Genomic DNA, 23,201 nt, shown 5'->3' with positions numbered 1-23,201 from the left:
ACTTGCAGATGAGTGAATAGGTTTGCACTTCTATTGGACAAAATAAACACAAATACACTCCCCATACACCGCTTTAATAGAAACACCGTTACTCCTGCACGCTTAAGCAATTATCCAACCACCCGATTAAGAGACAGCGGTGCAATGCATACAATCATGTAGATACAGGTCAAGAGCTTCTGCTAATGTTCACATTAAACATCAGAATGGGAAAAATATGTGATCTCTGTGACTTTGATTATGGCATGGATGCTGGTGCCAGATGGGTTAGTTTGAATATTTCAGACACTGCTGATCTGGGATTTTCACACAGTCTCTAGATTTTATACAGAATGGTGCGAAAAACAAAAAACATCCAGTGAGCAGCATTCTGTGGGCAGATATGTTTTGGTGAGAGAGGTCAGAGGAGAATGACCAGACTGGTCCAAGCTGACAGAAGGGCTACAGTAACTAATATAACCACTCTTTACAGCTGTGGTGGGCAGAAAAGCATCTCAGAACGTTCAACAATCTGAACATTGAAGTGGACGGGGTACAACAGCAGAAAGACCACACTGGGTTCCACTCCTGTCACACAAGAACAGGAGTCTGGGGCTACACTGGGCACAGGCCCTTCTAAAATAGACAGCTAAAGATTGGTAAAAACGTTTCCCAGTCAATTCTTTAATGTGGAGCTTATTATCTATCTCTGTAAAACTTGTGCCATACCTGTGCAAACCCCACAAAGAAGAGCTGGTCATTGGTCAGATTGACTGCTGGGAGTCTTTTCTCCTTCCCATTCTTCCTAACCCATGACCTGTAAGCCTGTAAATACACCAAAATCTAAATGAATTCATTATGAAATTAACTTTTATAATACCCACAGGTGTGAATGGGTGTGTATTTCAAAATATCAAAAAGGTACTAGAGAATAACCTAAGATATTATCAAACATTAATGTAATTTATACAAAATGTAAATAAAAAAAAAACAAGTACATATGGTACCAATTAGGTGTCCTGTTATTAGATCAAACCCTATAAAACCATAAATATATGGAACAGTTTGTGAAATTTATGTTATCAGGTATCTTCAACAGTAAATAAATTGAGCAGAAGAAATAACTTGCATGATAGGCAGCCTTTAAGCCGCCATTGTCTGCAATGTTCTCTCCCAGGGTTTGTTTTCCATTTATGTGCTCTCCATTGATGGTGTACTGTGTGTACTGATCCACCATGCACTCAGTGCGGTTCTTAAAAGCGTCTACTGAAGAGTTCTGCCACCACGGCCTAAGGTTCCCGTCCTTATCATACTCTCTGCCTGCACAAAGCACAAATATAAATATCAGCAATAATGTGCGTCTTTGTGTGTGTGTGCGCGTGTGGGTGTGTATGCATGCATCTACGTACCCTGGTCATCAAAAGCGTGAGTAAGCTCATGTCCCATGACCACACCAATGCCCCCAAAGTTTAGGGCTCTGTAAGACAGAACACACACACTCTCAATCATGTCCATTACAATTGAGACATCTTAATCATAACATTAATGCACCAAGTCCAGCAACACACTTACTTGGGGTGGTCCCGGGCATAGAACGGGGCCTGTAGGATTCCAGCAGGGAACACGATGCCGTTCTTGGTGGGCATGTAGTATGCATTTACTGTAGGAGGAGTCATGCTCCATCTAAAAGGGAGAGAGAGAGAGAGAGAGAGAGAATTAAAAGAGGCAGAAATCATAATCAGAAAAAAAAAAAGCTCTTTTACAACTCTGTAATTAAGCCTAGATGCGCACACACGCAAACGCATGCAGAAAAACTCACTGGTCTTTGTTTGGAGGTTTGCGCAGCTGGTCTGCCATCACTCTGGCTGAGAAGTTGTAGAAGTTGAGCATATTCTGGAAAAAGTTGTCCTCCGAGACTTCATACTAGAAGAACAGAAAGACTAAAATAAATACGTTTCATTTTCACACCACCATCTCTCTACAAATTCACCTCAGCAGTATAATCTTGATCTGGTCATTTGTTTACCTACCCCATCATATACTTCATCCAGCTCCTTGGGGTCCAGGATGAAGTCTGGGAAACCGATCATGTCATAGATGGCATCAGCCTAACAAAACAAAACAAACAAACAAATAAATAACAACCATTCATCTTGAAAAACCTGTTATTTGATACAATAGTAAAAGACATACAGTCAGGTCCATAAATATTTGGATACTGACAGTTATTTTGGCAATCTACCACAGTATATCGTATTTGACATGATACAATGAATATCATTTAATAACTGCAATGTAATAATTTGGAATTTGCAATCTGTTAACTCTCAAGATGAAGTCCATACAGCGGTCACTGCCAGTGAAACAAGCTGAAAAACCTAAACAAACCCATTAGAGAGATAACAAAAACAAACAATAGGTACAGTCAAATCAACTATTTGGTGCATTCTTGGTACGTCTCATAAAACAGGAAGACCAGATTAGAGTTTGCCAAAACAAACTTTGACAGATGAGACATAGATCAACTTGATGGGAAGAGAAGAACCCACTTATGATTCGAAGTATACCACCTCATCTTATGGCGTGTGCATATACGACTGCCAATAAATCTGACTCCCTTGCATTTACTGATGTGACTGCTGACAAAAGCAGCAGGAGGAATTGAAATGCAGGAGGAATAAAGTGTACAGAGCTAAATGTTCAGCCAAACACATCAAAACTCACTGTATGGCGCTTCACGCTGCAGATGGACAATGGTGTTGAAAGCAACCCAAGACTTTTAGGCAAAGGACTGGAATGTAATGCAGAGTCTGCAATGCAGAGTCTGCAATGCAGAGTCAAATATCTGACCTGAATCCAACAGACTATGCATTTCACTTGCTGAAGTTAAAATTGAAGGCGAAACACAACAAGAACAAGCAGGAACTGAAAACAGATTCTGTAACGGCCTGGCAGAGCATCAGCAGGGAAGAGACACAATGTGTGATGTCTATAGGTTCCAGCCTTCAATAATTGACTGCGAAGGATTTATAAGGAAGTATTAATAGTTACATTTCAATTTATAAATTGTGTTAGTTTGTCCAATTACTTTTGGTACTTTAAAAACATTTAATTACAGCTGAAAGCATGCACTTTGAGCTCATATTCATAAGTTAACCAATAGTCTGTGGTAGACAGTTATAACAATTACTCTGTCCAAATTTCCAAATATTTATGGCCCTGACGGTATGTTGGGATCAAGTTGCAAAATTTGTACAATCCCAATTCTGAAAAATTGGGACATTATGGAAAATTCTGATAAAGACATGGATAAAAGCATGTTCCAAAAAAGTTGGGACAGGGGCAATTTAGGACTAATAGCGATGTGACAAGTTGAACTAAGGTGGTGATTTGAAACAGGTGAGGTAATCATCTAATCATAGCTGAAAACCACTTCTGAATGTGTGTGATCTCTGATCCCTCAGACGTCACTGTCTTAAAAACAGTCATGAGTCTGTAATGGATATCCTGACATAGGCTCAGGAATACTTTGGTAAACCTTTGTCAGTCAACACCATTCGCCGCTGCATCCACAGATACAAGTTAAGGCTTTACTATGCAAAGCAGAAGCCACACGTCAACACTCTCTAGAAGCGCCGCCGACTTCTCTGGACTCTGTCTCATCTGAGATGGACAGTGTTCCCTCACCTTGTCCTTGGCAGCTTGTCGTGTCTGTTCATCCATCCAACTGAGGTTGTCCAAAGCGTCTTTAAAAGCAGTTCGTATCTCGTTGATCATACCCTCAGCCTGCAGGAAGAGAGAAGAGTTGTTGCATTTCTGAAACATCTCAGAGCTGTGAGTGCTGATCCAGGAATATGCACATTTGGTATATAATGAATGAAGAGACTTATGATGCATGGTTTAGATGAACATGTGAATACAACATATGGTGTAGTTCACACTACAGCCACACAGTGGTGGCAAAGAGTCACTAATGATAAAGTGAAAAATAATGGAAATGATGTCACTGATGATAATCTTATCCACATTCTGGTGCCACTATGGCTTCTGTGAAACTCACAATCTCTTTGCTGTGTTTGTCAAAGGTGGCTTTAACAAACAGTGCGCCCAGAGCAAAACCCAGAGTGTCATCTGTGTTTCCAATGCAGGTCTGCCAGCGAGGAGTGCATGACTGTATATACACAGGAGAGAAAGGCACAAAGGAAATTCATATTTGATACAGGGAAAGCACACACAGCTTATCAGTCAGTCTCAACTGATGCAACACCCGACCAAGTCCTCTAAATTCACCTTTTTGGTGCCATATAGACTCTCCAGTAGTTTGTCCTGGGCATTCTCGAAACGTTGGTCGAGACTTGATGCTCCTTTCTGCACCAGATTCCAAATCATGTAGTTATTCAGCAAACTACAGCAAGAAGAAATGGACACTAAGTGAGTGAGTGAGGGAGAGTGTGTGTGTTTTTGGTGTTCACAAGACTGCAGACAGAAATCAGACCAAGAAGCTGATCTCCTCAGAAATAAATAAATTAAATATTTAGTATAATTAAAAATAAATGAAAGATTAATGGAATATGAAAATAAATAGTTGAAGCCCTGTGGTGGATAGAGATATGGTTGACAAATACTGTAGTATTTCTTTAACTGATAGAAAAATGCCCCTGTACCAGTCTTTGCCACATTTGCCTAGTCTAGCTCAGACACACAAACACGTGCACATACTTGCGGTCAGTCTTGTTGATGAGGTCTGAGACCTGCTGCAGGTATTCCTTGGCATACACAACCACAGGCTCTGTATCATTCAGCTCCAGGGGTGAAAGGGCAGAGGTCAGGTAGTCCAGCCAATCCACAGCAGGTGCAAGTGCCTAAGAAAGGGGAGATCAATACGAAAATCTCTTCCCAAATCAATAATAAATCATGGCTCATATGCATACATTTAGCATTAGGAAAATATCATGCTAAATGATCCTCAATAGCTTCAATTAATTCCTAGTCATGTTGCAAATTTTGTATGTCTGAGCACTTTAATAGGAATGTGCAAATCATCAGAGGGATACAACAAAGTCCATTTCGCAGTGGGATGAAATATCCATCCATTCATTTTCTATACACTTATCCCACAGGGTTGCGGGGAACCTGGAGCCCATCCCAGGGAGCATCGGGCACAAATCAGGGTGTCAATCCATCACACAAGGTCTGGGGGAATACCTGGAAGAAACTCCCCCCAGCACAGGGAGAACATGCAAACTCCGCGCGCGTGCACACAAAGGGCGGTGGTGGGAGTCGAACCCCCAACCCTGGAGGTGTGAGGCAAACGTGATAACCTCTAGGTCACCGTGTGCCTGGATGAAATATTGGACTTTCAAAACAGCTTAGCAACGAGGAATTAAACCCCATTAACATTGCCCACAAAACAGCTGATCACACTAGGCCGAGAGAAATTCTCAGAGGACTCAAGATGTGCGGTACACATTGCTCCTGGCCAGCTTGGTATTAAAACACATGCATATTCTATGCAACCCTCTTAGACATTAACTATGGCTCTTAGAGAAGAGGCATGGAACCCCAAAGCTTTTATCTTGCTCAATATTTTTACCTGACAAAATTCATTTCTACTACCACATTCTCGGACATAGTTACATATTTTCCACCAACCACACACCCCTTCAGACAAGCAAACTCACCCTCTCTCTCTCTCACACACACACACACACACACACACAAGCATGTTTGCATTCCAGAGCCCAAGATGCAATTCCAGCTGGCCAACCCTTGGTGTATATTTTACTGAAATTCTCACACACTACCACACACACACAACCACACACACACTACCCCACACACACACACACACACACAGTACCCCACACACACACACAGTACCCCACACACACACACAGTACCCCACACACACACACACACACACACACACACACACTACCCCACACACACACTACCCCACACACACACACACACAACCCCACACACACACACACACACACACACAACCCCACACACACACACACACACACACACAACCCCACACACACACACACACACACACACACACACACTACCCCACACACACACACACACACACACACACACAACCCCACACACACACACACACACACTACCCCACACACACACACACTACCCCACACACACACACACACACACTACCCCACACACACACACACTACCCCACACACACACACACACACACACACACACACACACTACCCCACACACACACACACACACACAACCCCACACACACACACACACACACAACCCCACACACACACACACACACACACACACACACACACACACACACACACACACACACACACACACACACACACAAGCATGTTTGCATTCCAGAGCCCAAGATGCAATTCCAGCTGGCCAACCCTTGGTGTATATTTTACTGAAATTCTCACACACTACCACACACACACACACACACTACCCCACACACACACACACACACACACACACACAACCCCACACACACACACACTACCCCACACACACACTACCCCACACACACACTACCCCACACACACACACACACCCCCACACCCCCTACCCCACACACACACACACACTACCCCACACACACACACACTACCCCACACACACACACACACACACACACACACACACACACACACACAACCCCACACACAACCACACACACAACCACACACAACCACACACACACACACAACCCCACACACACACACACACACAACCCCACACACACACACACACACAACCCCACACACACACACACACACACACAACCCCACACACACACACACACACACACACACACAACCCCACACACACACACACACACAACCCCACACACACACACACCCACACACACACACAACCCCACACACACACACACACCCACACACACAACCCCACACACACACACACACCCACACACACACACACACAACCCCACACACACACACACACACACACACACACACACACACACACACACACACACACTACCCCACACACACACACTACCCCACACACACACACTACCCCACACACACACACTACCCCACACACACACACACACACACAACCCCACACACACACACACACACACACACACACACACACACAACCCCACACACACACACACACACAACCCCACAACCACACACAACCACACACAACCACACACAACCACACACACAACCACACACAACCCCACACAACCACACACAACCCCACACAACCACACACACACACACACACACACACACACACACACAACCCCCCCCACACACACACACACACACACACAACCCCACACACACACACACACAACCCCACACACACACACACACAACCCCACACACACACACCCACACAACCCCACACACCCACACAACCCCACACACCCACACAACCCCACACACCCACACAACCCCACACACACACACACACACACACACACACAACCCCACACACACACACAACCCCACACACACACAACCCCACACACACACACACACACACACACACACACACACACACACTACCCCACACACACACACACACACACACACACAACCCCACACACACACACACACACACACACACACTACCCCACACACACACACACACACACACACACACACACACACACACACACACACACACACACACACACACACACACACACACACACACACACACACACACACACAAGCATGTTTGCATTCCAGAGCCCAAGATGCAATTCCAGCTGGCCAACCCTTGGTGTATATTTTACTGAAATTCTCACACACTACCACACACACACACACACACTACCCCACACACACACACACACACACACACAACCCCACACACACACACTACCCCACACACACACTACCCCACACACACACACACACCCCCACACACACACACACACCCCCACACACACACACACACTACCCCACACACACACACACACACACTACCCCACACACACACACACTACCCCACACACACACACACACACACACTACCCCACACACACACACACACACACACACAACCCCACACACACACACACACACACACACACACACTACCCCACACACACACACACACACACACACACACACAAGCATGTTTGCATTCCAGAGCCCAAGATGCAATTCCAGCTGGCCAACCCTTGGTGTATATTTTACTGAAATTCTCACACACTACCACACACACACACACACACTACCCCACACACACACACACACAACCCCACACACACACACTACCCCACACACACACTACCCCACACACACACTACCCCACACACACACACACACCCCCACACACACACACACACTACCCCACACACACACACACACACACACTACCCCACACACACACACACACTACCCCACACACACACACACACACACACACAACCCCACACACAACCCCACACACACACACACACACACAACCCCACACACACACACACAACCCCACACACACACACACACACACACACACACACACAACCCCCCACACACACACACAACCCCACACACACACACAACCCCACACACACACACACACACACAACCCCACACACACACACACACACACACAACCCCACACACACACACACACAACCCCACACACACACACACACACAACCCCACACACACACACACACACACACAACCCCACACACACACACACACACACACAACCCCACACACACACACACACACACACAACCCCACACACACACACACACACAACCCCACACACACACACACACACACAACCCCACACACACACAACCACACACAACCACACACAACCACACACAACCACACACAACCACAACCCCACACACACACACACACAACCCCACACACACACACACACACACACAACCCCACACACACACACACACAACCCCACACACACACACACACACAACCCCACACACACACACACACAACCCCACACACACACACACAACCCCACACACACACACACACACACACAACCCCACACACACACACACACACACACAACCCCACACACACACACAACCCCACACACACACACACACACAACCCCCCACACACACACACACACACACACACACACAACCCCACACACACACACACACAACCCCACACACACACACACACAACCCCACACACACACACACACACTACCCCACACACACACACACACACTACCCCACACACACACACACACACACTACCCCACACACACACACAAGCATGTTTGCATTCCAGAGCCCAAGATGCAATTCCAGCTGGCCAACCCTTGGTGTATATTTTACTGAAATTCTCACACACTACCACACACACACTACCCCACACACACACACACTACCTCACACACACACACACACACACACACACACACACACACACACACACACTACCCCACACACACACACACACACACTACCCCACACACACACACACACACACACACACTACCTCACACACACACACACACACACTACCTCACACACACTACCCCACACACACACACACACTACCTCACACACACACACACACACACACACACACACTACCTCACACACACTACCTCACACACACACACAACCTCACACACACACACACACTACCTCACACACACTACCCCACACACACACACACTACCTCACACACACACACACACACACACACACACACACACACACACAACCCCACACACACACACACACACACACACACACACAACCCCACACACACACACACACACACACACTACCCCACACACACACACACACACAACCCCACACACACTACCCCACACACACACACACACACACACACACACACACTACCCCACACACACACACACAACCCCACACACACACAACCACACACACTACCCCACACACTACCCCACACACACACACTACCCCACACACACACACACACACACACACACACACAACCCCACACACACACACACACACACACACTACCCCACACACACACACACACACAACCCCACACACACTACCCCACACACACACACACACACACACACACACACACTACCCCACACACACACACACAACCCCACACACACACAACCACACACACTACCCCACACACTACCCCACACACACACACTACCCCACACACACACACACACACACACACACACTACCCCACACACACTACCCCACACACACACACACACACACTACCCCACACACACACTACCCCACACACACACACACACTACCCCACACACACACACACACAACCCCACACACACACACACACTACCCCACACACACTACCCCACACACACACACACACACACACTACCCCACACACTACCCCACACACACACTACCCCACACACACACACACACACACTACCCCACACACACACACACACAACCCCACACACACACACACACACTACCCCACACACACACTACCCCACACACACACTACCCCACACACACACACACACACACTACCCCACACACACACAACCCCCCACACACACACACAACCCCCCACACACACACACACACAACCCCCCACACACACACACACACAACCCCACACACACACACACTACCCCACACACACACACACACACACTACCCCACACACACACACACACACACACACACACACACACACACACACACAACCCCACACACACACACACACACACACACACTACCCCACACACACACAACCACACACACACACACACACACACACACACAACCCCACACACACACAACCACACACACAACCACACACACACACACACTACCCCACACACACACACACACACACACACACAACCCCACACACACACAACCACACACACAACCACACACACACACTACCCCACACACACACACACACACTACCCCACACACACACACACACACTACCCCACACACACTACCCCACACACACTACTACCACACACACTACTACCACACACACTACTACCCCACACACACACACACTACCCCACACACACACACACACACACACACACTACCCCACACACACACACACACACACACACACACACTACCCCACACACACACACACACACACACACACACACACACTACCCCACACACACAACCACACACACAACCCCACACACACACACACACACACACAACCCCACACACACACACACACACACAACCCCACACACACACACACACAACCCCACACACACACACACACACACACACACAACCACACACACACACAACCACACACACACTACCCCACACACACACTACCCCACACACACACACACTACCCCACACACACTACTACCACACACACTACTACCACACACACTACTACCACACACACTACTACCACACACACACACACAACCCCACACACACACACACCCCCACACACACACACAACCCCACACACACACACACAACCCCACACACACACACACAACCCCACACACACACACACAACCCCACACACACACACACAACCCCACACACACACACACAACCCCACACACACACACACAACCCCACACACACACACACACCCCCACACACACACACAACCCCACACACACACACAACCCCACACACACACACACAACCCCACACACACACACACAACCCCACACACACACACACAACCCCACACACACACACACAACCCCACACACACACACAACCCCACACACACACCCCCACACACACACACAACCCCACACACACACACACAACCCCACACACACACACACAACCCCACACACACACACACAACCCCACACACACACACACAACCCCACACACACACACACAACCCCACACACACAACCCCACACACACACACACACACAACCCCACACACACACACACAACCCCACACACACACACACACACACACACACACACACACACACACACACACACACACAACCCCACACACACACAACCCCACACACACACAACCCCACACACACACAACCCCACACACACACAACCCCACACACACACACACACACACACTACCCCACACACTACCCCACACACACACACACACACACACACACACACTACCCCACACACTACCCCACACACACACACACACTACCCCACACACACACACACACACACACACACACACACTACCCCACACACACACACTACCCCACACACACACACACACACACACACTACCCCACACACACACACTACCCCACACACACACACTACCCCCCCCCCCCCCACACACACACACACACACTACCCCACACACTACCCCACACACACACACACACACTACCCCACACACACACACACACACACACACACACTACCCCACACACACACACTACCCCACACACACACACACACACACACACTACCCCACACACACACACTACCCCACACACACACACACACTACCCCCCCCCCCCCCCCCACACACACACACACACACACACTACCCCACACACACACACACACACACACACACACACACACACACACACACACACACACACACAACCCCACACACACACAACCCCACACACACACACACACACACACACACACACACACTACCCCACACACTACCCCACACACACACACACACACACACACACACACTACCCCACACACTACCCCACACACACACACACACTACCCCACACACACACACACACACACACACACTACCCCACACACACACACACACACACACACACTACCCCACACACACACACTACCCCACACACACACACTACCCCCCCCCCCCCCCCACACACACACACACACACTACCCCACACACACACACACACTACCCCACACACACACACTACCCCACACACACACACACACTACCCCACACACACACTACCCCCCCCCCCCACACACACACACACACACACACACACACACTACCCCACACACACACACACACACTACCCCACACACACACACAACCCCACACACACACACACACTACCCCCCCCCCACACACACACACACAACCCCACACACACTACCCCACACACACACTACCCCACACACACACTACCCCACACACACACTACCCCACACACACACACACTACCCCCCCCCCCCCCCCCCACACACACACACACACACACAACCCCACACACACTACCCCACACACACACTACCCCACACACACACTACCCCACACACACACATACACACACACACACACACACTACCCCACACACACTACCCCCCACACACACACTACCCCCCACACACACACACACAACCCCACACACACACTACCCCACACACACACACACACACACAACCACACACACACACACACACACACACACACACACAACCCCACACACACAACCCCACACACACACACACACTACCCCACACACTACCCCACACACACACACACACACTACCCCACACACTACCCCACACACACACACACACACACACTACCCCACACACACACACACACACACACACACTACCCCACACACACACACACACACACTACCCCACACACACACACACACACACACACTACCCCACACACACACACTACCCCACACACACACACACACTACCCCACACACACACACACTACCCCACACACACACTACCCCCCCCCCCCCACACACACACACACACACACACTACCCCACACACACTACCCCACACACACACACTACCCCACACACACACACTACCCCACACACTACCCCACACACTACCCCACACACACACACACACACAACCCCACACAACCCCACACACACACACAACCCCACACACACACACACACACACACACACACTACCCCACACACACTACCCCACACACACTACCCCACACACTACCCCACACACACACACACACACACACTACCCCACACACACACAACCCCACACACACACACACACTACCCCACACACACACTACCCCACACACACACTACCCCACACACACACACCCACACACACTACCACACACACCCCATCCTTATCCAGGCTGTGGGAGTCTGGGAAGAGGGAGATGATAAGATAAAAATAAACTTCTTTTTTTTTCCTTCAGCAGTCCCACAGAGGAAGAAGGATAAGAAAGAGAGGGGTGTTTACTTAAAGTTAAAAAGCCAGAGGGCTTCAGCTTATTCCAGTAATATGTGGATACAAAAAAAAGTCCACTGCACTGTGTCCACAGGGACACAGTGCAGCAAAGAGAAAGGGTTCCGGGACACAAGTGACTTGCATGGCAGATTTCATTTGATTTAATTTTAAATGGAGGAAATTTGAGGAAGTGACGCAAAACAGAGTGGAAATGACTCCATAATTCTACTCCGATAAAGCGATAAAGCTGTGAATGGTGTTTTTGACTTCAACTGGTTGAAACGTGCAATAATGGCTAGGGTTTTATAGGTTTTGTTCATATTCTAGGAATTAAAAAAAAAAAAAAAAAAAAAAAAAAAAAAGGATTAAAAACTCCATACAGTACGTCAGAAAATATTGTATATAGCAATTTTATGGCAGGAAAACACCAGTCCACGTTAACCAACAGACATTCGCTAGTCATCCCAAAATCTCACATTTTCTAAATTAAAGGACCAGGTGGATTCCAGCCCACAGTTGGGATGTCTGGTTATGGAGTTATTTCAATTAATGGAACTAAAAGAAATATTTTTAATATTAATCTTTAGGTTTTATGAATTGTAAACTTGACAGTGATTTTAACAAAACCCATATTGCTACTTAATAATGGATACAATGTAACCTTACAAACAGTTTTGTCATGTAAAAATACACAAAAGTAATGGCCTAAAATGGATACTGGTCCAATGATGGACAAAATAACTATTTAAACAGCAGTGCTAATAAATTATAACTGACCAAGTTTACGCTGCAAAAATCTGAAATGTTCTGTCCCAAGTGTACTGGTGTTTCATAAATTCAGAAATAGATTTAAACTGCCTTGGCAAGTGCTTAGGTGCTTTAGATCTCAAAAGAACACTCCCTCACTTCTGGCCTTCAACAGACCCAAAATGTCCAGCATGATGGCAGTCATCTCAAGAAGCCTTGTTTAACACACAACACTCAAAATATCAGACAGCCAGGAAATGTAATCAGTGAAATAATTTATATCCTACTATTTCTTTGCCTCACACTTGCTTTTCTCTCATTCTCCTGTACAAAGAAAAATAAAAAAATAAAAAACACCTTGTTGCCTGGCAACTGTTGCTATAACAATTGCAGGCTTGGGAAACAAAGGGTTTGCTGGTGTAAGGCATGAAGAGAAGAGTCCTAAAAAAATGTAATTGTTTTTTAAAGAGGGAGCTGAGAAACGTGCATCTGCCAGAGGAAATGTTCTGAAAGGGCATGATGATCTGGTGAGAAAACAATGTCTTGTTTTTGAGCAGCTCATCACAACAGACAGAAAAGAATGATTCACAGTCATCAGTGATGAACACTGAGTTCTGCTTGGCAGCGGTTCTTAAGTGAGGACCTCCGGGGGTCCAGGAAACTAGGGATGTCACGAGAACCGATACTTCGGTACCAACATTCTTAAAACATGATGGTACTTGTTCTTCTGCAGTAGCGTTTGAACCGTTTGTAAAGACAGTACCAAGGTTGCAATTCTTCCGGACCTGAAGGGGCAGCAAATACGCACAAGTGTTTTAGTCGGTCCAAAAGTGGTGAAGAAGAAGAGGACCGCCTACACGCACACGGGAAAAACTACAGAAGCTTAGCTTAACTTAAGTTTAGCTCCACCCCAACTCATTGAGAGGAAAGCTAGTATCGGTTTCCAGTGTACAACCGATGCGATCGTTCATCTCAAACAAGGCGAGGAAACACCTGGAATTTGGCGAAGCACCTGAAAGACGGTCCTATATTATATTTGTTTGAGGCAGCTGGCATTGTAGCCGTGAAACCAGCTAATGTTAAGCTCCATGTAATGTTTGCAATAGCCTGTTATTTGTTAAAGACACTAACACATTGCGATGTTATAAACTACCTCCTAATGGGCCACCATGCATCGCCATTCAGCCCGTGTCCTGTCAGCTAAATGTAGCCTCATGTCACTAATAATTATTCACATGTTCATGCTTTTAATAAATCTTTTTGGCCTGCCACCTCATCAGTAAATTTAAACTAACGCTTGCATTCAGAGTGTAAGGGGTGTGTGTACGTTTAGGAGTGCACCTCCCGAGACTCACTGTCAGACAGTGTTTGATAACTAAAATCTCTCTCTCTCTCTCTCTCTCTCTCTCTCTCTCAGAGGAGGATGCCCTCCAGGAGTGTTGTGTGTTTTTTTTATTTTTTTTTTATTTTTTAAATTATTTATTTTTTATACCACACCGTGGTATCAACTTTGGTATCGAGTATCGTGTACTTTAGGTGGTATCAGTACCGACTACTAGATTTTTGGTATCGTCACATCCTTGCAGGAAACGTAACCAAGGGATCTACCATGATTATTTTTTTGCTACATTGGTGGAAATTACAACCCACATTTATCATATTTACACTATATGACCAAAAGTATGTGACACCTGGCCAATAACACCCACACGTCCTTGTTTAACAGTCCATTCTAGATGTATCCCCCTTTGCTGTTATAATAACCTCTACTCTTCTGGGAAGGCTTGCATTTAAGAGTGTGGCTGTGGGGATTTGCCCATTCAGCCACAAGAGCATTAGTGAGGTCAGGCACTGATGTTGAGGAGGAGGTCTGGTGCAGAGTCAGCATTCCAATTTCTCCCAAAGGTGTTCTGAGGGGGGATGGGGTTAGGGCTCTGTACAGGCTACTCGGTGTTCTTCCACTCCAATCTAGGCAAACCATGTCTTTATGGACCTCGCTATGTACACAGGGGCATTGTCATGCTGGAAGAGGTTTTGGCTTCTTAGTTCCAGTGAAGTATTAATGCTACAGCATACAAAGACATTCTAGATAGTTGTGCGCTTCAAACTTTGTGGCAACAGTTGGGAAAGGCCCAAATATGGGCGTGATGGTCAGATGCCCAGAGACTCTTGGCCATATAGTGTATTGAGTTATAGTTTTAACCTGTTGGACTGGTTACTTGAAATAAATAGGTTTAATCCAAACTTCAATAAATCAAAACAAGTTAGACCTAATGTGTTCCATCAGTAGAAAGTCCAGGAGTAAAAAGCTCTATGGTTCCAATAAATAGTGAGAAAGTTGTAAACATCTGAACAATAAGCCTAACATTTGATTCAAGAGTAAACAGTCATAATAAACAGTCATAATGTAAACGGAGGGATCTGTGGAATTTGTTTTACAGTTAAAGTGGCCCCTATCTACAAATTGTTTGAGAACCTCTGACTATTGTATAAATAAAGCTGACTAAAGCCAGCACATGTCTTCCTCCCTCACTCTCATCATGCCTCATGCACACACCTGTAGCTCAGCGATGGTGATTTTGTGGTAGATTTTCTCCTCGTCCCTGCGTTCGTCCTGGGGCACAGTGATGTTGGCCAGTGCGGTCTCAAAGTCCAGAATCTGCTGCATCTGACTCTGAGTGGAGTTTTTATCTCCTCCCAGCAACAACCCAAGCTCCACCATGTAGTCCAGATATGCCTTTAAAACCTTAACACACAAACACAACCAGCATGAGTAACAACTAAAAACTCAGGTGTGGGTACAGTCTAATAGTTTGAGAGTTTGGAATTCTACGGTTCAAGTTATTCAGCCATGAGTTTTAGACCACGAACAAAATCAAAGTGGGTACAACTTTTTAAGCAATATGCTGGTATAAAATGTCTTACAGATATTCTGTGGCATATAAATAAATACTTAAACAGTTTTTTGTCAAACAAGTCAATGGCCGAGAGAAGAGATTCTCCCTGGTCAGCTTTTTGCCCACTTATGATTCATTTCACGATGTAAACATGTACTTTCTACACTGGGCTAGCTAATGATTTTATGATTTGATCATCTCTGATGAATGTTGAAAATCTATCACACTTATTTAACTTGGCATTTTTTCAGTAATTGTAAACCAGCACCACACCATTCCCTTCCCCTCATTAAGACCTTCCTGTTTGGTCTTTAATTAAGTAATGTTACTGGCATGATCATTAACAGACAACGAGAAGACTGTTAGATGAATCTTAAAAGTCATCTATATATTTTTAAATAATAAGCTATTTAAAAAGGTCTTCTAATCTATAGCTGTAATATCCATTATATAAACAACAACGATAAAGTCTACTGCTAACAACGTGTATTCAGACTACATGTAGTTCAAGTATCCAGGAGAGCCATAGGTCTCATGAGAGGGAAAAGAGTGCTCGATGGCTCAACCGGTCAAGTATCTCTGAAAGATTAAAGGCAGGGTTGCTGGATGTGCCTGTGGACCCCAAAGGCATCTTTGGCCACTATGCAAAAGTGGTGTGATGAAAAGAAGAGGGAGGGTGAAGCGCTCTAAATGTGCATCCCCAAAAATCAAACGGCCCCCTCTCAGGCACCTCGGCAGACATTCACTCAGGCTGTAGTTTGTCCACCGGCCTACTGGTCACAAAGCAACAGCCACCACCTCAAACCTCCACTCAGGGCCCAAACAAGCCTTCAGAGCCTAGATGTCTCACACCCGCACAAAGGGGAGAAGAAACGAATGTTCAGAGTGCCAGTTAGAGCCCCAGTTGAGTCTCATAAGCAAACACCAGTGGCCCCTTTCAATAAAAATGTTTAAATGTGCATCCAGGCCTCAAGCCAAGGGCTTAACCAAAATTGTTCCAAAGAGCCCAGTGGCACAAAAAATCCCTTATAAATTAGGTTCAAAGTCCACATGTGCACATGGATGCACAATCCCAAATAATATCACTAGATGGCGGTCATGCTTGATAGGCAGCGATGACTGCACATATAATTCTGCCAACCTTGCAGGCCCAATTGATTGGCTGATAGATAGTCAATCATATCAGGAAGCTGCTCTTAGAGCACCTGCAAGTGCTGAGCTTCGTGTTAAATAGGGAAAAGTGTATACTGAACCCTACCCAAAATATGCCATTCATAGGGTTGACTCTGACCTCAGAGGCCCTTAGGGCTTACTGATCAGCAGACAATTTGCTCCGTAGGGTAGAAAGAAGGGCGGTACGGATTTTGGCCCAGACTTTTGCGCCTGATGGTAGCAGCACTAGTAGCTGTCCCATTAGGCTGAATGTATATGAGGGGCTTTATACAGTGGGTTGTTTCCCTCATTCTTCACTCAGATTGGATCTATTACATCATGCTCACTGCAATGTTAATGTAACTTGTAAGCTGTACAGCAGCCCTGCAGCCCGTCTTTTCTGACTGCAGGCGTGCCGATGGGCGCTGTCCTGACCAGAAAGTTGATCACAATAGATGCCCTCGCGGCTCCTGACACCAAAGAGCCACTCATGTTTCTGAATCTGTGCACAGATTTTACGTTCAGGGGCAATCCAGATTATGGAGATGGAAGCTCCACAATGAAGTAACAGTTGTGCGGAAATGGATCTCTTTGCATTGAAAAACTCACAGTGCACCCTGTTTTATTCCATGAAAGGTCAAAATGTCCCACTGGGAGTGGATGCACTAGCACACGAGTGGCCGCAGACCCTCTTGTATGCGTTTCCGCTGTAAGACCTGATCGCCCCAAGTCTAACCAGGATGAGGGAATGGGGGCTCAGTCTCATTCTGATAGCTGCCCGTGGCTCCTGCTGATAAACAGAGATCTAACTCAGGTTTGTGGGGGCACTTTCGTTGCAAACAGTGATGCTGCTGGCACTGACTTCAGCAAAGAACCTTAGCAACATCCACATCTGTAAACCCATCATGTATGCAATTTCTATGGGTGAGGGTAAGGTTTTACTGAAACCTACTCTTTCATTCAACCTCAAAAGGTATTGACAACACTGACATGCCAGTCGATTACATTATGGGCCTTTTATCTCCCTCCTTTTGCTTCCAAATGGTTGAATGCAAGTCGGCAGTGCACAGAATGGGCAGAGAGCACTGACAGAACAGTGAGGCTCAGGAAGTCTGACCAGCTGTTTGTGTCATGGGCTGTGCCTTACTTGAATAGATCGATCATGAAACAGTGCTTCTTGCAATGGATTATGATCATATAGTTTCAGCTTATTCACAGAAGGGACTACAGTCTCCCACAGGCACATCTTTGTGTGGTTTCATAAGATTGATGTAATTATTGGCACATCCTGTCCTTAGTGTCAGCTTGCGAACAGACGTGCCAGTCTGGTCTTCAAGATAAACTTGTCTGACAAGTCAGGAGTCACAATATCCTATAGTGAGATACTGAAGTGAATGATTGAAACAGAACTGTAGGTTACTGTAACCCAACTCTCTGATAGCAAGAGTGAGGCATCTTACTATGAGAGAGGCCCCTTTGCGGTGTCCCTCAGAAGCAATATTCCATTACACCAACCAGGATTGACTGGCAGAGGTGACGTGCGTCGCACAGGTGGGACTCTCTCCTGCCTTATAATCATTGGAGCAACATCACCTAGACAGTCTAGATAAACTTATTTCTTTCTACACAAGGAGAGTGATCCACTGAGATGTCTTGCTCATGAGATCTGAGAACCGGGATTACAGACATAACCTTAAGCTCTCCTTCAACCATTCGTACTTTTAAGCGTTTAAATGCAAATATTTTGTACCTAAACCCATCCAACCTGCAACACTAAATCAAAGTGCCAGCTGTGAGTCATGCATCAGCACTACAAACGCAACGCTATAAAAGTATTACATATGCAGCTGTCATGAGTCAACCCCTACAACAGCACTACTTGTTCAATATGGAAAAATATCCACCATATGCATCAAACCCAGAAGACCAGTATGAACACGTGGCCCTATGTGAAAACAGAAACTATGAACAACAAAAATGCATGAACTCCAGATGTGGAGTCCCAATAAAGGCAAAAGCGAATGTTACCTAATGAGGCGAATCACGTGTATTAGGTCAAGAGCACAGGGTGGCTTACCTTCTCATTAGTCTTATTGAGGTAATAATCCCGGGAAGGAAGGAAGAGCCCGGACTGATCAACCTGCAAATACAGATGGGCAAAATACACACAGTTGAATTCAATTCAGTTTTATTTGTATAGCGCTTTTAACAGTGGACACTGTCCCAAAGCAGCTTTACAGAAACATAAATTCAGGATACAAGTCATGGTGAGCAAACAAACAAAAATATCAATTCGCTGCAAAGTAAATACAGGACAACAGTTACTCACCATGAGGGTCAACTGATACTATCTACTTTGAGAAGGTCGTGGGGGGGGGGGGGGGGGGGGGGCATCTCAGAAACCCATACTGGTTTCTGGGTTTTTGCCTAGAACTTTTAGATATATGTCAGCTTTAAGACACCAGAAAGATATTCCATCAAAACTATGTGGAAATGTTTCATTTTTAATCTTGGCTAGGCTATCTTCCTACAAAAGATCATGTACATGTGTTTGTTAATACAGTAAGGAACTGTTAAACAAAGGGGGTCTAGTTCTCCTCAACCACCACTATAAATACACATTTTGGCATTTGGCAGATGACCTTATCCAGAGCGACTTTCTCTCATTTATACAACTGAGCAATTGAGGGTTAAGGGCCCTGCCCAAGGGTCCAACAGTGGTAGCTTGACAGTGCTTGGCTTGTACACCTGACCTTCTGATCAGTAACCCATAGCCTTTAACCACTGAACCATCACTACACTAGTGTGTAGCATCCACCTGGATGATGCAACGGCAGCCATAGTGCGCCACATCACACATCAGCTATTAGTGGGAGGAGAGAGTGACTAAGTCAATTCAGGGATGGGGATTATTAGGGGGCCATGATAAAGTAGGGCCAATGGGGGAATTTCACCATGTATACCACTACTCTTTTACGATAAGTGGGCTAGGATTTTTAAACATGTCTAAAAACTTACTAGCTAAGGTCACACTTTGATCCTGTTATTGGACAGCTCAGTGAGGGAGAGAGAGAATCAGAAGCCACCATGCCATTCTAATCAGTGTAGAAAATGAAAACAAACAATCTACTGTTTATTATATAAAAAGTGCAGTCCTACATTGCTGTGCTTCTACACCATTTAATAGTCACCTGTTAGAGCTCATGCAGTGCTTGATGATTAGATGATGGGAAAAATGTATTAGAACAGAGAAACAGTAATCCTGCTAATGATGTGACCTTCCAAGGCAAGCAAAACAGACAAAATCTGTTTTTTTGTGTTGCTTTGTTACATCAGATCTCATGTTTTGGAGGTGAGGGCTATAATAAAATTTCATCATAACTATGTATTTTATGCAAGAGGCATTATGCTGCCTTTCATGTGAGTGATGCTACTTTAAACTCTTTGTCAGGCCAAACTGGCTCATTTCTAATGCATGACTTTTCCCTAGATTACTGCCATGATTCACAGTCAGTCTGGATCTGTGCTGGTCAGCCCTAGCAGACACTCTAAACTCTTGGCTCCTTGGGAAGTCGGAGTGAGTCAGAGCATCAAACATTAGTGTTTTTTTCAACCCAAATCAGGACAATGTCTGGTATTGCAAGCTGACCAACACAAGAGATCTGAAGTTCTTAAATAAAATAAAATAAAAAAAATCGGTCCAACCAATGAGGGAAAAAAAAAAAAAAAAAAAAAAAAAATCTAGACTCCAGTTGTCAGTATCAGGTGAGGTAAGACCGCCAAGTTTGTTTGCTATCAGCATAATGAGAAGGTGTTTTCTTGAATCCTTTATATGTTCAGTTTGGTTCAGCAGCAAATAAGTATAATGTGTGATCTTTAGTTAGTGTGTGATCTCACTTATTTATCCTTATTTCTTTTCAGACACTGAAAAGGTACAAAAATCAAGTGTGCAATGCTAGTCTTTTCATAATCTGTTAAGAAGTTTCAAAGTTGTACCCAAAACTTGCATGAGATTTGAGCATGCACCTGAATTATGTTGCTGTTGGAGTTTTTAGGGTCCACGCTGACCCCCACAGTGAAAAAAGGCTGGGCTCTGTATGGGCCTGAGACCATCTTCAGCACCTCCATGAAGTTATCCTTTTCCCATGGCTCAGTGATGTTCCATCCCCCAGTCTGCAAACATACAGTTCACAAAAGGTGAGTGCAACATCTCCACTGAAACTGTGCAGCTCTTTGATTCTGCAGGACAACAT

General features: G+C 45.9%; 1 protein-coding gene and 1 long non-coding RNA gene across 7 annotated transcripts in view; both read right to left on the bottom strand.

Annotated features, from left to right (window-relative positions):
- Window positions 1-23,201, bottom strand: part of ece2b (endothelin converting enzyme 2b) — a 59,093-nt gene that overhangs the window by 4,037 nt on the left and 31,855 nt on the right. For all 6 annotated transcript variants that reach the window (XM_017490751.3, XM_017490752.3, XM_017490753.3 and 3 more), the window contains 13 exons: window positions 22,975-23,121; window positions 21,026-21,088; window positions 17,457-17,645; window positions 4,699-4,841; window positions 4,270-4,384; window positions 4,040-4,150; window positions 3,667-3,765; window positions 2,010-2,087; window positions 1,799-1,902; window positions 1,552-1,662; window positions 1,389-1,456; window positions 1,109-1,299; window positions 709-804 (listed from right to left, as the gene is read on the bottom strand). In XM_017490751.3, coding sequence (XP_017346240.1) covers window positions 709-804; window positions 1,109-1,299; window positions 1,389-1,456; window positions 1,552-1,662; window positions 1,799-1,902; window positions 2,010-2,087; window positions 3,667-3,765; window positions 4,040-4,150; window positions 4,270-4,384; window positions 4,699-4,841; window positions 17,457-17,645; window positions 21,026-21,088; window positions 22,975-23,121 — 1,515 coding nt within the window. The remainder of the gene's footprint in view (window positions 1-708; window positions 805-1,108; window positions 1,300-1,388; window positions 1,457-1,551; window positions 1,663-1,798; window positions 1,903-2,009; window positions 2,088-3,666; window positions 3,766-4,039; window positions 4,151-4,269; window positions 4,385-4,698; window positions 4,842-17,456; window positions 17,646-21,025; window positions 21,089-22,974; window positions 23,122-23,201) is intronic.
- On the bottom strand, window positions 5,497-10,424 carry LOC128635299 (uncharacterized). The gene is made up of 2 exons (XR_008398240.1): window positions 9,248-10,424; window positions 5,497-5,669 (listed from the first exon to the last, which is right to left on the bottom strand). It is a non-coding gene; the product is annotated as an uncharacterized LOC128635299 (long non-coding RNA).

The sequence above is a fragment of the Ictalurus punctatus genome, chromosome 17, assembly GCF_001660625.3.
Source record: "Ictalurus punctatus breed USDA103 chromosome 17, Coco_2.0, whole genome shotgun sequence".
In the NCBI taxonomy this organism is placed as follows: Eukaryota; Metazoa; Chordata; class Actinopteri; order Siluriformes; family Ictaluridae; genus Ictalurus; species Ictalurus punctatus.
This window is presented reverse-complemented; position numbering and strand designations above follow the sequence as displayed.